Below are 16,715 nucleotides of genomic sequence, written 5' to 3'. Positions count from 1 at the left end.
GGATGCATTACAGTGCAGTAGAATGATGCTTGAACTTATGTGGTGCTGGGGCTGAAATAGTTGCAAACATGTTCACTGAGCCTTCACTGAGGTATTTTATTACTGAAAGACCAATTTATTATTAACGCTGAGTCAATGGTCAGTTATGGTGCTTTTTCTCTTCACTATCTCTTGGATAAGTTTGAAGGAAAGAAATTCCCTCAGATTACTAAATAGCATCTTCTGCTGGAAAGTGTATGTAGATTTCAAGTTAGGTGTGATGGCTTGGATCGAATACGGATGGTTTCTTAAGTGAGATATGAGAGGCCATGAAATTCTGTTTACTAAAATGTGGACTTTTTTAGATATTAGGTTGGTAGGAGAAGCAGAATTCTTATGTAAGTATAAAAAATCTAATTTAAAAATATAGTTGCTAATCAATTGTTTATAAGCTACCTGACTAGTTTGAATTCTCTTATTATTATTTGCCCCAGAACTGAACCTCTCATCACAGCAAGGAAGTTTCAGTTGTACCTGGAAGAATGCCGAATGTCAAGTTCACATTGAAATCACCAATATGTCTAAATATTTATTGTCATTTATTTTTTCCACTTTTGCAGAGATGTAATAAAAAGAATTGACCAGTCGGAATTTGAGGGATTTGAATACATTAACCCATTACTGATGTCATCAGAGGAAACAGTGTGAACAAGTAGCATTTGAAGGCGGGACTGTTTTACCTCATTTGTTCAAAGGTCAGCTTCAGTAAACTTCAGACTCAATTTTGACTTCTCAAGTTGGTGACTTTTTTCCTAACCTACCTGCATGCAAGGTTGTGGATCTGGTGCAAGATTTCCAAGAGTACCGCAAACCATGGTGACTGCTGCCTGAGCAACAAAAATGAAGGCTGTTTTAATGGTAGTGTTGTATCAACAGCCACAGTTTCTCCTTAAAAACTGGACTTTGATTCAACTGGCATTTTATTAATGAAGGGAAGACTGCCTGACCCGTGCCTGCTTCCATGAAGGAATACTCCTTTTGTTCCCTCAAAATAAGGAATTATATGATGGTTTCTATGAAGGAACTTGGAGACACTGCACTTTCTCTCTCTCTCTCTCTCTTTATAAGTAGATATTCAGAGGTTTGACCTCAAGAGAAGGAATGTACTGTACTATATTATTTAAGAACAGTAGTATGGGTATCTACACCTTTACCTGAGATTGCCTTTTGACAACTGGCTAATGTGATTTACAAACCACTGGCTCTAACCAATACTTAAGCAATAAAGTACAAGAAATCCGTGCTCTGTTGGTCAATAATGTGCACTTGGATTGATCTTGGTTTAACATTCTACAATCAAGATCTAGTCCAGTAATACTTTATTAACCAATGAATCACAGTTCTTGCTAATTGCTGCTATACTATATAATGCCATGGAACAACTGGATTTAAAGAATTTTAAAAATCTGTGTTTTTTACCATATTGAATATTGTGTAATATACACAGCTAGATGCAAGTTAATTGTTCATGATTATTCACCAGGATTTTTTTCAACTACACTGTAGATTGCAACTAAAACTAAACTGTTTTTGGTTTCTTGCTAGACTTGCCCGAGTGTTCCCTGTTGAAATTAATTTTCATTTACTTATGATAAAGATAATAGGATTAATGGCTTGCAAAGAACATAATATAATAATGTTTGTCCTTCTCCCATAAGTGTACTAAAGTAGACAAAAGATTTGTATTTGTTAGAAATGCTAACTTTGATTAATGCTGCATTTAAAAGCTTCGAGTAGTGCAGACCATCTTTTAACCCTTAAATCAAAACTGATTAATGAACTGGATGGGCACTAGGAAGGTTAATAATCTGAACTCACTAATTTCTAGATATCAAGCTACTAACAAACCAGCAATAAAAAGATATTTCATTTTTGTAGCCAATATGTTATTCAAAAGCCATGAAGTTGCATTTTTCCTCCAAGTTTTTTTAATCAAATTTCCATCAAAGTCTACTTACATTTCGATACAACTTTCACTTTATTTTTTAAAACAGCTTCTAATCCAGAAATTAGGAAATTCTGTATGTATGTGGATTCCAAAGATTTGTTTTGAGACAGTGAAGTGCCTAAAATGTTCTCTGACTGGGTCAGGTATTTCTTTTAAAAATTAGTTATAACCAATCCAGGATAAAAATCTACAGGGATGTCAGAAAGAACAATGTATTAAGATTATCACAATTCCACCAATGTACATATATTATTCATAATTTATATTTGGAACAGTGTGATCTGCTGCTTTCTAAAAGGAGAGGAGCATGTCAGTCTCCAAATCATTTCTATTAACAAAAGATTAATACTTTAAGGTCCATGGCTTGCCATTGCTCTGCTTCTAAGGTAAAAATGAGAAAAATCAATTGATATAATTAGTAAATAATGATCAGCTTAAGCATTGTGCTATTAAAATATTTAATTAATTATTACACAATGACTTATAAATTCATTTCTGCAGCTTTTTTTTGGTGGTGCTGTGAATTAGTTTTAGACCTTACAACCACTTAAGTCCTGGTTTAATAAGGTCCTGGAACAATGTTTATAAAATTCTCTCATTTTATTTTTTTCTCTACTAATTATGTCCCATTCCACTCACGATATTGCACAATTTAAGGATTAACTTTAAATGTTGGAAAATGTATCATTTGAAAATAAAATCCTTGAAGCATACAACAGATCCATAGGCAACTAAAGATAAGAAACAGTACTATTTTATGAGGAAGGGCAAAGATCCATGTGTTAAATGTACACCACTTTTCTGGACCTGCTCAATTTCAGTTTATCTTCACAACCACGGAATCCTGTTTAAGAAAGAAAAAGATGTACAAAAAGCTGGCTGTATGCCAGCCTGAGCACAGTTTGCTCAAAACTAGGTTTATAGCAGGCAAAGGAATTAATTCACACACTCACCCACATCCTTTAATTTAATCAGAGGATCCATGGCATTATATATACTGACTGGAACTGCACACTACTTAGCCAATCAGATTTTAACCATCTGGTCTATGACATTACTGGATATTAGGCCGGCTGCCAATTTTAGAAGTCTGTATGCAAACTGACATGTAAAGCAGTGGTTTCTTTCTGTTGCCAAATACTCCGCCATTTGCTAGTTCATTCCTCTTCATTTTTGCTATGTGAACTGTGTGTGTGCATCATAGAGGTTGATTATATTGTGCTGAGGGGGAATTGTTTTTCATTTGTTAAGTACTTTTTTTAAAATTTGAAAATTATAAAGAATGTCATCTAATTGTGCTAATATAATGTTTCCATGGTCAGGTTAAATAGATGTATATTCTCCAAAGGCAATTCAGAATAAGAATGGGATTGTAACCAGTGCTTGATCAGTGCAAATACTGGGAAGAGGTGTTATATCTATCCTTGCTTCTCTTTTTAATGTCTATAATTATAATAATGAACAGAAGCACAGAGCCATGTCTACTTGGGCTCCAAATTGTATGTCAATTTTTCTTGAGAAACTGATAATGTTGGAAAAGTATAGAAAGTTGTCAGCATTTGAAAGAAAATGAGGTCAATATTTCTGGTAGGACCAGTCACCAAAACTGATGAGCTGTACACAGAATTATTATCTTTGGTGGTAAAGACCAGCTATGGTAATCCCAATCAGGAAAATGCAGAGGGCACATACCATGTAGTGGACTGGACCACAATTACCACCGCTTGGACTCCCTGGTGTGGCAGTTTTTCAAACAGTTGCCAAACAGATTAATTTTTTTCCAAACACTGTTTACTTGTCCTTCTGTGTACTTGTTTTCTATCTGGCTGAGGAAAGTCAAAATCATTTTAAGTTCTGCCACAAAATACGTTTTTATTAACCTCTCAGTTCAAAAAGAGTGGAAAAATCAGCCAGTGCCACAGAATTAAGGTACTGTCAATTAGTTTATTTGACACTGCCCTATTTCACAATAGGCAGTGTCATTTTTTTAAACCTTTTAAGAGTTGCACCAATAAAACACTCCCTCCATTTCTCCTGTGGTCCAACTAAAATATTGAATGGTCAGAGGCAAATGCAGACTTCTTAGATTATAGAACACTGCTACCTGTAGCGAGGTAGAGTAGGGGAAATAAAATTTCATTCAATTGTGATCCACACCAGTTTTTTTTCTAATAGAACAATGAGCACAGAAAGGAGGCTATCATTGCCTGCGTCCCTGCTAGGATCCTACCAAAGGCCAATTTCCCTGCATCCTTAAATATTCCAGCTGGGTCCCTATAATTTAATCCTTGGGAGCATTGAATATTATCCTTGACCAAATGACATATGTCATTGCCCAATGTGCCACATTCTTTTTAGCTTTCTTAACTGTCCATCTAAATTATTTTGCCAGTCAGTGGTTTCTGTGCCACTGAAATCTTGGTGCATCTCTTTTGCTCATGATCATTCTCCACAATAATTTATTCAGAAATTAGATAGAAATATGAGGCGAAGGGTTGCAAGAGATTTTTTTTTAAATTGCAGCCTAGCTGCCCCAAAATATTACCAATGTCTGAATTTTATTTGCTGTATGCACTTAATTTTAGCAAATTTTCAGTCTGCAGATGTACAGAACAATTTCTGGGACATTGCAATGGGAAACTGTGCCTAAGGAAAAATAATCAGTTTGGTCTGACCTGTTAAAATTTAATAAGGTTCTGGTACAAGTGCACAGTGGTCTAACTTTGATTAGCCCTTAAGAAATTAGAGCTAACTTAATGACTGTAAAATAGTGAAATGTTCATTGTAGTTATTTTGTATAATGACAGTTGATTTATGGGTGTGAATTGTACTGTTCTTGCCTATTCTCATAAAAAAATCGCTAATTTGAAAAAAAATCTCAAGGCTTCTTTGCCGTTCGAGGTCAATTATTGTGTGGGAAATGGCTGAACAAATCTACAACCAGTAAAGAACAGGTTTATTCTTGCACATCTGAGTTTAACTATTCTAGTGAAAGTATACAATAATCGATTCAATATCCAATGTGATGTGCTTCTAGCATATAACCCATTTCTGTAGGTGCCATTTACATACAGTCATAGCAAAGATCTCCCTAAGAGTTAGTTTTTAAAGAATCCATTGTCATGGAAAATTATATAGCAGGAAGTGCAGTGATCTAATAACTTTCATAGTTCTCACAAATGGTAAGAAAAGAAGTCATTTCTTCCAAGTAGGGATGCAGTAAATCAAAAGCAAACTGCACTTGTACAAATAAGCTAAAAGGTTGAACCTTATCAGTGGTCATTGTTGCTGGATTGAGAAAGGTTTGCCTTTTTGGCCTGTTTTAAATAACTATTATTGTTTCTCCTAGACTCCTTCGTATTAATCTGATCAAAAAGACTGTTAAAAAGACAATCTGCAAATATCTTCACTTTCCTTCACTGTGGCAAACAAACCTTCCTTAAGCAACATATAATAAATCTTCACTAAAATTAAGAATCATAATTGAATCTTCACTAAACAGACTAATCCTATATTTTGATATTCACATCAGATATTGCAAGCTCCAAGAAAGACTAGCTGAGGAGGTGCACTACAATCAGCCTTACTGAGTGGTGCAGCCCTTTTAAATATATTTTCAACATTATTTTGTGAATTCTTCAAAAAAATTCTAGAACAGAAGCAAATGAAACCATTCCCCTGTATATTTGAGAAAGGAATTGAACATAAGGAAAATTTAATACTTATTTGAAATATAGGAAAATCTGGTTGCACATTCAAAACCTGATTAGAAGGCACAGCCCTTTTCAACATTAAATGCTTTAACATTGTAAATAGTGGAATTTTAAAAAAAAAAAATTTAATTAGTTTTTCAAAACATTTTACAAATTAAAAACCCCAAATCCCAATGAGGAACATTAAAACAGTGCAAAATTAAGCATACAATAACAATATGTTACAAAGGAAGAGAATTTAGCAAAAAAAAAGCACCAAAATTAAAGACAAGTAAGCTTAGTGTCCTCCCCAAGCCCCACAACACAAGAAAAAACAACAGCAACTCCAGACCAACCACAACACAATATAGAGAGTATAAGTCAGGACAGCCAAGCTCCCAGACTGTGAATACACTCAGCAACAGAGGATAATAATGCCTTCTACCAGAAAAAAAAAGGAGCTGAAAGCAAGGGACCGAAGAGAAAAAAAAACCCTAGTCAAGAGGAAGGTTATGAAAGTACTCGATAAAAGGTCCCTAGACCTTATGGAACTTTAGATCCGAATTGAGAACTGAATAATGAATTTTTTCGAGGTCCAAACAGGCCATGATGTCGTTAAGCCATTGAGCCTGAGTGGGCGGGGCAGCATCTCTCCATCTGAGGAGGATCAAGCGTCTAGCCAGAAGAGAGGCAAAGGATAATATTCGGCATTTGGTCGGACCCAGACATAAATCTGTCTCGCCCCAAAAACCGAACAGAGCAATTAAGGGGTTTGGTTCTAGGTGCTGATTCAGAATACACGATAACGTAGTGAAGACATCTTTCCAGAATTTCTCCAAGCGAGGACAGAACCAGTACATATGGATGAGAGAGGCCACGCCCCTCTTGCATTTATCACAGAGCGGACTAACGCTAGGGTAGAATCGAGATAGTTTAGATTTAGACATATGGGCTCTATGAACAATCTTAAACTGTAAAAGGCAGTGGCGAGCACAAAGAGAGGTTGAGTTAACCGATTTGAGAACTGAATCCCAGCTCCTTATCTAAGGAGATATTTAAATCCTGCTCCCAGGCCATTTTGATTTTATCCATGGGGGCCCGTTGTAAGGCTGCTAGTTTATCTCGGATGATTGATATTAAGCCTTTACCTAGTGGATTCATGGAAAGAAATAGGTCCATAGCATGTTTCGCAGGCATTTCAGAGAAGTTAGGAATTAAAGGAGCAATAAAGTGTCGGATTTGGAGATATCTGAAAAAATGAGCATTGGGCAGATTGAACTTAACAGAGAGCTGCTGAAAAGAAGCGAAGCGATTATCAATGAAAAGATCTTCAAAATGTCTAATGCCCTTCCTATACCAAACCTGGAATGCTGAATCGTATGTAGTAGGTAAAAAAAGGTGATTATGAGCGATAGGGCTGGAAACGGAAAACCCCTGGAAACCATAGCATTTCCTGATCTGAGCCCATATACGCAAAGTGTGTCTAACAAGAGGATTAGCTATTGATCTGGGCAGACTACTAGGGAGTGCAGAGATAGATAATTCTTTAGTGGAGCTCAGCTCCATCGCCACCCAGTTAGGGCACTCGGGTTGGCCATGGAAGAAAGACCAGAAGGTAGCACAACGTATATTAGCTGCCCAATAATATAAACGAAAGTTAGGTAAAGCCATGACACCCTCTTTTTTAGATTTTTGGAGATGAATTTTATTAATTCTAGAGCGCTTATTCTGCCACAGATATGACAAAATAATAGAGTCTAAGGAATCAATAAAAGATTTAGGAATAAAAATTGGGATAGATTGAAATAGGTATAAACGTTTGGGGAGAACATACATTTTAACAACATTAATACGACCTACCAAATACATAGATAGAGGTGACCATTGTACCAGACTCTGTTTTATAGCATATGAAAGGTTGGCAAAGTTTTCACGAAAGAGATCTTTAAACTTCCTTGTGACTGTAATTCCAAGATAAGTAAATTGCTTATGGACTACTTTAAAAGGGAGATCATGAAATGTTAGTTCTTGTGCTTCTTTATTAATTGGGAGAAGTTCACTCTTATGTAAATTAAGTTTATAGCCAGAGATCTGGCTAAACTGGTCAAGACGTGAAAACATTAGAGGTAAGGATGTAGACGGATTTGAGAGAAAGAGTAATAAGTCATCAGCATAGAGAGAAACTTTATGCTCAACACCCCCTCTCCAAATCCCAGTCAATTCAGGGCAGTTTCGAAATGCTATCGCCATAGCCAAATCAAAGAGAAAGGGACTTAAGGGGCATCCCTGGCGGGTGCCACGTTTGAAATTAAATACTTGGGATTTCTGAAAATTGGTTAAAACAGAGGCAGTAAGACACAGGTACAGCAATTGGATCCAAGAGATGAAACTTTGGCCAAGGTCAAATTTTTCTAAAACTGCAAAAGGGTAGTTCCACTCTATACGATCAAATGCTTTCTCCGCATCAAGGGAAATAACACATTCAGGAATCCCAGTTGGAGGTGAGTATAAGATATTAAATAAACGCCGAATGTTAAAAAAAGGGAAACGGTTTTTAATAAAGCCTGTTTGGTTATCAGAGATAATGGAGGGAATGACGGTTTCTAATCTATGAGCTAAAACTTTAGCTAAGATCTTTACATCAACATTGAGCAGAGAGATCGGCCTATACGAGGAGCACTCTGTTGGGTCTTTGCCCTTTTTTAAAAGAAGAATAATAGATACCTCACTGAAAGAGGGTGGCAGTTTGCTGTAATTAAACGAGCCAGATAATACTGAAAGTAACTGAGGAGAAAGAAGAGAAGAGAATGATTTATAAAATTCTACAGGGAACCCATCAGGAATAGTGGAAATCTAAATGAAAACCACAAAATAGTGAAATTAAACCAAACCATAAGCATTGGGGGAATACTACTAAAACTCTCATGCTCTGTTTGTGACCTCCAATTAGCGCAAACAGTGCATTACAGCAGCACTATTTTTGGCTAAATCGACTTAAAATGCGCTAACTTACAGAATGCAGGCAAAGTTCAGGGTTATATATTCGTATAAAATTGCTTACTTGACAAAATCAGCAGCCCTGCTTTCACCCGAGAGCCGATGTTAGCCATGATGGAAACCGCGACGCAACACCACGACGCATGCACACGGCCAGCCTCAGCAGTGACACCAACCGGAGCAAAAGGGCAGGGCAGCTCTCTTTCGAGTGGTCACATTCTGCTATTCACCATCAGCATGTGCAGGATTAGGACAGATCTAACTGCCACCCATCAGTAAGAGATAATTAAATCTTATTGTAATGATGTACTTCGAGACACCCATCAAACCCTTTGTTGCAGTCAAAGAACAGCAGTGACTATATCACAGCCATTTAGGAGAGCACCAACCACATCATCAAGAATAATCAGCATCCTGGAGGCTTTGGTGTTACTGCTTCGTATCTTGTATCCAGAATTATCCCATGTGGAAAGAGAAGGAGGGCATTATGGTCAAGAGATGATGCCAAACGTCGTCAGGAAGCGGCAAGGAGAAGGAGAGAACAAGAATTGGATGTGGCCAGGGCTGCATGTCTCCAGGATCAGAGACAAAAAACAAACAGCAGAAGAGATGAAGAGACAGGGGATGAAAGGACTGCATGTCTCTAGAATGACAATGAGAGGCACAAAGGCGGCAGATCAACCAGAAATGATGCTATCAAATGTATCCTTCGTTAAACGAGGAGGAGCTATATTTAATAAAGCAAAGTGATACCAATAGCATTCAGGAAAATTTAATGTTCATTCTGGTCACATCAGACTGCACTACCCTTCTCTCAAAGGGTGCCCCAGCGGGTCACCCTGTTGTCTAGTACAAGATAAATTTCACCAGGGTCCTCTTGGCTTTCAACCTTGCTGAATGTATCACAAAATGCCCCATATTGTTGAGACTTACCAGTGATTACTCCTGTTGACAAGGCAACTTTCACAAAATTTATCCTCTTTCTCAAAATCAAGCAAACTGTAGATGCTGGAATTCTAAGTGTTCTGACAAAGGGTCTTTGACCCAAAATATTAACTCTGTTTCTCTTTCTAGATAGGGCCTGACCTGCAGTTTCTGTTTTTATCCTCATGTTTAATTTGTTACAGATATGAATTGACCTGCTCCATTAAACTCTGTTTTTCTGCTTTTATTATTAAATTTGGATTTGTAAAGTATCAAATTAGGATGCTTCAATCCTGCAGAGTACCATTCAGTGCAGTCAACTTATTCACTTATACCATTTTGTCCAGCCAGGTTCTATATTTATACATGATACTGACCCATTTCTAAAATTCAAGACAATAACATAACAATTTTCATTGAGACAGCTCAACAAGCAACGCTTGTTTTGAATATTTCCTGTTGAACCACAGTTATGTGACTGGGAAACTTGCCAAGGATTTTCAAGAAAAAAAAGACTCTGGAGACTCAACAACTTGCTCAGTGCCTGATTGAGTATTTAACTAGAGAAGAGCTGACAGGAAGGCAGTGACCCAAACTCCATTCAATAGCAAGAATCTCCTAGCCAGAAAGAAAGTATACAGAATGTTTTATAATTACAAATAGAACCAATAAGAAAAGGAGACTGTTCCAGACTTGTCCATTGCAGCATAGATAGAAAATACTTCCTCTTCCAGTGACAGTCCAATTTTAAACCATTTTGAAATGAGCCACTATCATTTCCACACCAGTCAAGAAATTACAACACATAAACACAGTATTAGAGATATTTTTTACTTAGAGCTAATGTCAATTCCCTGCTTGTTTCATATTCTTTTTATTTTACAATTTTGATAATTGGAATATTATGCTCTATCCAAACAAAAAGTTGTAAATCTCTCCACAGGATGTACTAGTAAATTTGAAAAAAAAATCACAATTATAACCGCCTTAAATGTAATTTTATTTATGTCAAAACACATACGTTGTCCTGCTGAACCAGATTCAGATACCACTTTGATAACAGACATTAAATCCCAGTATTTTAGCTTTATTCAGACTGTGCTGGATATGACCAGATTTCTCTGCTGCAGCAAGTTCCCTTGAACCTTGAAATGGTCTTGATCCTTATAAAGGTAAGGATTATCTTGATCTCTGTTTGAATCTAAACCATGTTTCCAGGCCTAGTAATAGATTATGTATAACTTTTTTTTAAGAATTCACTGTTTAAAATAGATAAGCTCTGTAAATGTCTCTATTCTTCAGTTTGAAAAGTTTGAAAAGATCAGAGTTGGACATAAATAGTTGTTACGATCTAAAAATGCCAAACAGGGAAACTCTTGGACACACTGGTAGCCTCTAACGTTTTTGATCGTTCATCTTACCCACAATGTTAACTTTTCAGCAAACTGTTTTAATTACCAACCAATGATTGATATTTATTCACATCACAATTCAGATCATAGGACTCAATAAATCTACTCAGTAATTAGCTTAACCATACAGATTAGAAAGGTCACAGGTCTGAATAAAAAAATGACTAACTTAACCAGACAGATTAGAAAGGTCACAGGGTTGAATCCAATATAGAGAAACTTGGCTCATTTTACTAGCCACTCATGCAAACTATTTCTAAGTGCAGATAATGCAGAAAGCAATTTACCCTGGATTGGAGCACCCTAGCAATGATTTCCAAATCAATTAATACCTTTAGGAAAAGCATGTCCATATGCTACTAACTGTTAATGACGTCAGAACTTGCGCAATGCTATCTCTGCAATTTCCAAATAAATCGATGCATTCAAGTGTAACCTATGACCTTGTTCATCATTCGCTAAAACATAAGAGCAGATTGGAAAGCTGTTCATTTATACCTTTACCAGTGATTAACTCTCAGCAGTAGCCAGGCTCCTTTTACATTGTTTAGAGTACAAAAAAATTGCTTAATGATTGCATCACTTCAGTTATCACTGCAATGTCTGAAAATGGACTGATGTGCACCACCAAGCAAAGGATGGGATTAGTGCATTGGTTCGTGCTGTGGGTGGCCCCACGCTCATCCCTCAACCTTTTCCTTGCAGTTAGTCTGTGGCTACCAGAGAGGATGGTTCTGTATGGTCAGACCACTATTCTAGTCATCAACATGGAAATGACACAACAGCTCTGCTTTTAGCACTCACTGGGAACAAGACTGGTCCTATTTTACTACAGGATTTTGGGAAATCCAGTGGCCTTTAACTCTGTATGTAGCATATGTTTCATGTACCATTTAAAGGTGAACCCCAGTTTCCCAGCATGAATGCTATAAATAAATCTCAACAGACCCAATTTAGGAAGTCAAAAGTCACTTAAGGGTTCTCTGTTCCTAGCCGGACACCCTTGTTGGAAATGTATGGATGGAATGGATTAGCCTACCCGTTAAGCCTCTGCGAAAAAACACAATGACTTGTAACAGGGAGACTGAAAACTGACTAATTGGCACAGGTATTGTGCTGTAAGATGCTTGGCGCCTAGCATGGATTCATTACATTCAGATGAGGTAAAAAAGTAAATCACTTCAGCATATAAAGGGGAAAAAAAAGATTTTGCTAACCATGCAACTAAGCATATGCTAACAATCAACATTCAAAGTATGAGGTATCCTGACTTGATCTAAAGTAATAAAATTATGTTGAAAACAGCTGGTTTAGATGGTCAGCAATTGGAGAGGACTCTAAATTCAGCTAGATGTGAATAGTTGGATAGAATCATAATTGGTTTAAAAAAAGTCCAAAGAAACATGGAATATCACCACAAATGCTGTATTCATTGTCAGCTCCCAGGCTCTAGCATTTTATTTATAGTCCCAGTTGAATTATGTCCAAAAGCTGCATTAACATGATCCTCTTTCAGCCAAGTAATTACCACATCACATCTTCTGTGCTCTCTGAGAGGCATTTGGCGAGGTGGCTATCGACTTCCAACTGGGTGAATCTGAAAGAACAAGGGTCATTCTGTAATCAATATAACGTGGGAAGAATTAACACCAACTCTTGCTATGTGCAGTATGAGAGAAAATAATTAGTAAAGTAGCAAACAAAGATAAGCAACAAATTTGAGCCGTACAGTTTTGCTTATTTCAAAGCTGTACAAATGAAGTATACTTTTTCCAGAGTAAAGTGCAATGGCCATTTCTTGCTGCCCTCACATAGCTCTTGAAATTCAACCAGACACTTGCAAGCATGTGTTGTGCTTGCACACATGATGTGCTTTTGGTCCTCAATGATGTCAATACTGTTTGCTCTGTGGCTATATGATATAAAAAGGACATCCGTGCCCTCACAACTTCTCTACAGACTGTATGGGCATGCCAAATATGACTCCTAATCACCACTGGAACTTACGCTGACCTCAACTCTGAAAGGAATCTCTTAAGTGCTGAAAAAGCATTAGTAAATGCATAGTGCTTCATCTCATTTTTGCTCGGACTTAAACCTGGAGCACAGGGACCCTGACGGATGATGTATACAAGGCCTCACTATTTAAAGCTCACTTCACCAGGGACTCACACTCCTATCTCAAGCTCTGCAACCTTCTGCTTACCAAGGCAATTATCTCAAAGATCTTGAGCTACCACAGCCTCATAACTTTACATGTCAAAGTCAAGCTCATTATCGAGCAGAATTTCCTAGCCTCAGGATCATCCCAGGTGTTGTGGCTCACCAATGCCACCACTGTTCATCACAACATTCATTAGATCACTTTCACTATCGATACTTTTAGGAAGAAGCTATATTGTCCTTAAGCACAAAAGACAAATCAGCACAAGCCTGATTCATCAACATTGCCAACTTGCCTCAAAAGTTCAGACATTCAAAGGCTGCACTCAACAGACTCTGAGCTCAGCATGCGTTGCCAAGGGCTCCCAATCCCTCATTGTTCAAAACATGGTTATCATCAAAAAGAATTCCTCCTGAGCAGTACAAGCAGTAGCTTGTACAATTTCCATTCCAAAGCAAATCCATTTGCCTATCCAGGGCCATAATTTGGGTTAATGACAGAATTTCATTCCTCTAAGGCAGGGGTCGGCAACCCGCGGCTCCGGAGCCGCATGCGACGCTTTCATCTCTGTGCTGCGGCTCCCTGTGGCTTTGGAAAATAAACGATGAGTATTTAATTAAAATGTATTTTATGTTAGTTTGTTAGTTTTTGAAATGTAATTCTAAATTTGAAGATTATGGTGATCTTGTACAATCTAAATAAAACGTATTTTTTGTCGCTATTAATATACGTCACCACTGCCAATGCCGGACACCCGCCAGAGCGCGATTTCTTTAATTTTTCAATCCAAGGTAGGCTAACTATGGAGAATTCTAAAAAAAGAAAAGTGACTGAAGAAAATAGAACGTTTAATGATACGTGGGCAGATTCATTTGCTTTCACTGCTGACGAGACTGGTTTACCGGTATGCTTAATATGCAATGAGAAACTAGCAAACAACAAAATGTCAAATGTCGCAAGACATTTCCAGAATAAACACGCAGCCTTTGCCCAAAAATATCCGGATGGAGATGAGAGAAAAAAAGCCGTTTCGGAACTGATGCGGAAGGTTGATCTGAGCAAAAATCATTTCAAGAAGTGGATGAAGTCTGGAAAATCAACGACATATGCTAGTTTTGTTGCCGCTCAGGAAATAGTCAGGCACGGGAAGCAGTTTACAGATGGTGAATATATAAAAGAATCTTTCATTAAGATTTCAGAACATCTATTCACGGACTTTAAAAACAAGAGCGAAATTGTGCAGAAAATCAGGGATATGTCCCTCTCTGCAAAGACTGTCAAAGACAGAACCATAAAAATGGAAGAAGACATCACAAGACAGCAAATTAAAGACATCAATTCAGCTGTGGCCTACTCGATTGCCTGTGACGAGTCTAAAGACAAAGGTGATATTGAACAAATAGCGCTGTTCTGCCGGTATGTAAACTCTGCCGGGTCACAGGAAGAAATGATTGAGTTGATACCTCTAAAAGGCCAAACACGGGGGGAGGACATCTGTGAGGCTGTCTTGAATTGTTTAAGAGCCAAAGGAATAAAGACCACCCACCAGGTGTCAGTAGCTACTGATGGGGCACCAAGTATGACAGGAGCGCACAAGGGATTTGTGGCTTTACTGCAGAAGTCGCTGGACAGAAAGCTGCTGACTTTTCACTGCATCTTGCACCAAGAGGCACTGTGCGCTCAAACATTTCCTCCGGAACGCACAGAAGTAATGGATGTTGTCATTCAGACTGTCAATAAGATAATGGCAAAAAGTTTAAATCACCGTCAATTCTGTTTGTTACTGGACAAGCTAGAAAGCGCATATTCTGATCTCCTGCTGGACAACAAAGTCCGGTGGCTGTCAAGAGGGGAGGTGCTGAAACGCTTTGTCGCGTGTCTGGAAGAAGTGAAAACTTTCCTGGGCAGCAAAGGTCTCACCTTTCCTGAGCTGGAACAGCCAGAGTGGCTGGAAAAGCTACACTTCATGGTAGACATGACAGCGCACCTGAGCACGCTGAACACAGCTCTTCAGGGGAAAGGACGCACAGCCCTGCACATGTTGGAGGATGTTTTGGCATTCGAGCGCAAGTTGACAGTGCTTGCCAGAGATTTACAGAAAGGCACATTGTCTCACTTCCCCAATTTGAGAGAGTTCAAACAAGCTCACGACATGATAAATTCGGAGTATTTACATTCTGCAATCATCTCAATGCAAACATCGTTTGGGAAATGCTTCTGTGAGTTCAGAGAGGAAAAAAAACACATTATCCTTCCCGGTCACTCCCCTAAGCATCGATCCATCCCTACTGAATACGACTGCATTGGCAGGTGTGAGTCAACCTGATCTTGAGATGGAACTGGCCGACATAGCCGACAAAGACACATGGGTGTCCAAGTTTAGATGCTTGACAGCAGACCTTGAAGATGTTGCCCGTCAGAAGGCCGTTCTTGCTCAGAATCACAAATGGAGTGATATTGAAAACCTCCTCAAACCAGACAAACTTGTGTTTGAAACATGGAATGCTATCCCCGACATTTATGTAAACATTAAAAAGTATGCGCTTGGAGTCCTGTCGATCTTTGGATCCACATATGTATGTGAGCAGGTGTTCTCTAACATGAACTTTATTAAAAACAAACATCGCGCACGCCTCACAGATGACAGCTTGCGATCCTGTGTAAAGATGAAGGTGACGTCATACAGCCCTGATGCGCAGACACTGTGCGCTGAGGTTCAGGAGCAGAAATCCCATTAACCAAGTATGATAAATATTTTAATTGCCTATTATTTTACATATATTCATATTTTTTCATTGTTCAGTGAAATAGTCCTTTTATTTTTCAGGTTGACAGCTGGCTGATGTTATTTTTGGTTTGCTGCTGGCGGACAATTTAAGTTCAGTGTTTTTCATAAATACAAGAAGGACTCAAATAGACATTGAGTATTTTACTTAAAAGTAACCTTCAACCCAACTTCTTTTTTTTGGAGTTCAAAATGTTTTTGTTGCATGCAGAAATGTAATTTCGTTTTCTCTGCAGGAGTTCATCTATTTCATAAATGCAAAACATTATACTTTGTTTATACATAGCATAAAGGCAAAAAAAACGTTGTATGCAGTGTTATTTCATTTTAAATGTCAAATGGGTTTTGTGGCTCCCAGTGTTTTCTTTTCTGTGGGAAACGGGTCCAAATGGCTCTTTCAGTGGTAAAGGTTGCCGACCCCTGCTCTAAGGGATGCCCTGGGAATGCTAGCTTCCTTCAAAGGACTTTGCAGATAAGAGTATGTGGATCTGCTGTAACCCAGATCACACAACCTGATGAGAAAGCCAAAACACAAAGTACACTGCAGATGCTGGGCTCAAAACAACACGTACAACAAGCTGGAGGAACTCAGCAGGTTGGGCAGCATCCATGGAAACGAGCAGTCAACGTTTCGGGCCGAGACCTTTCATCAGGACTAGGCCCGAAAAGTTGACTGCTCGTTTCCACAGATGCTGCCCGACCTGCTGAGTTCCTCCAGCTTATTGTACTTGTTGATGAGAAAGCCTCCAGCCCA

General features: G+C 38.2%; 2 protein-coding genes across 3 annotated transcripts in view; one reads left to right on the top strand and one right to left on the bottom strand.

Moving 5' to 3' along the window:
* The window catches only part of prkcz (protein kinase C, zeta), a 375,947-nt gene extending 371,069 nt beyond the window's left edge, over positions 1–4,878 (top strand). For both annotated transcript variants that reach the window (XM_059952188.1, XM_059952187.1), the window contains exon 18: positions 600–4,878. In XM_059952188.1, the coding sequence (XP_059808171.1) occupies positions 600–687 (88 nt within the window). In that variant the 3' untranslated portion in view covers positions 688–4,878. The remainder of the gene's footprint in view (positions 1–599) is intronic.
* A 5,886-nt stretch (positions 4,879–10,764) lies between these two features.
* The window catches only part of LOC132382206 (uncharacterized), a 32,971-nt gene continuing 27,020 nt past the window's right edge, over positions 10,765–16,715 (bottom strand). The window contains exon 4 of the mRNA XM_059952194.1: positions 10,765–12,609. Coding sequence (XP_059808177.1) covers positions 12,537–12,609 — 73 coding nt within the window. The 3' untranslated portion in view covers positions 10,765–12,536. The remainder of the gene's footprint in view (positions 12,610–16,715) is intronic.

This window comes from Hypanus sabinus, chromosome 27, assembly GCF_030144855.1.
Source record: "Hypanus sabinus isolate sHypSab1 chromosome 27, sHypSab1.hap1, whole genome shotgun sequence".
In the NCBI taxonomy this organism is placed as follows: domain Eukaryota; kingdom Metazoa; phylum Chordata; class Chondrichthyes; order Myliobatiformes; family Dasyatidae; genus Hypanus; species Hypanus sabinus.
This window is presented reverse-complemented; position numbering and strand designations above follow the sequence as displayed.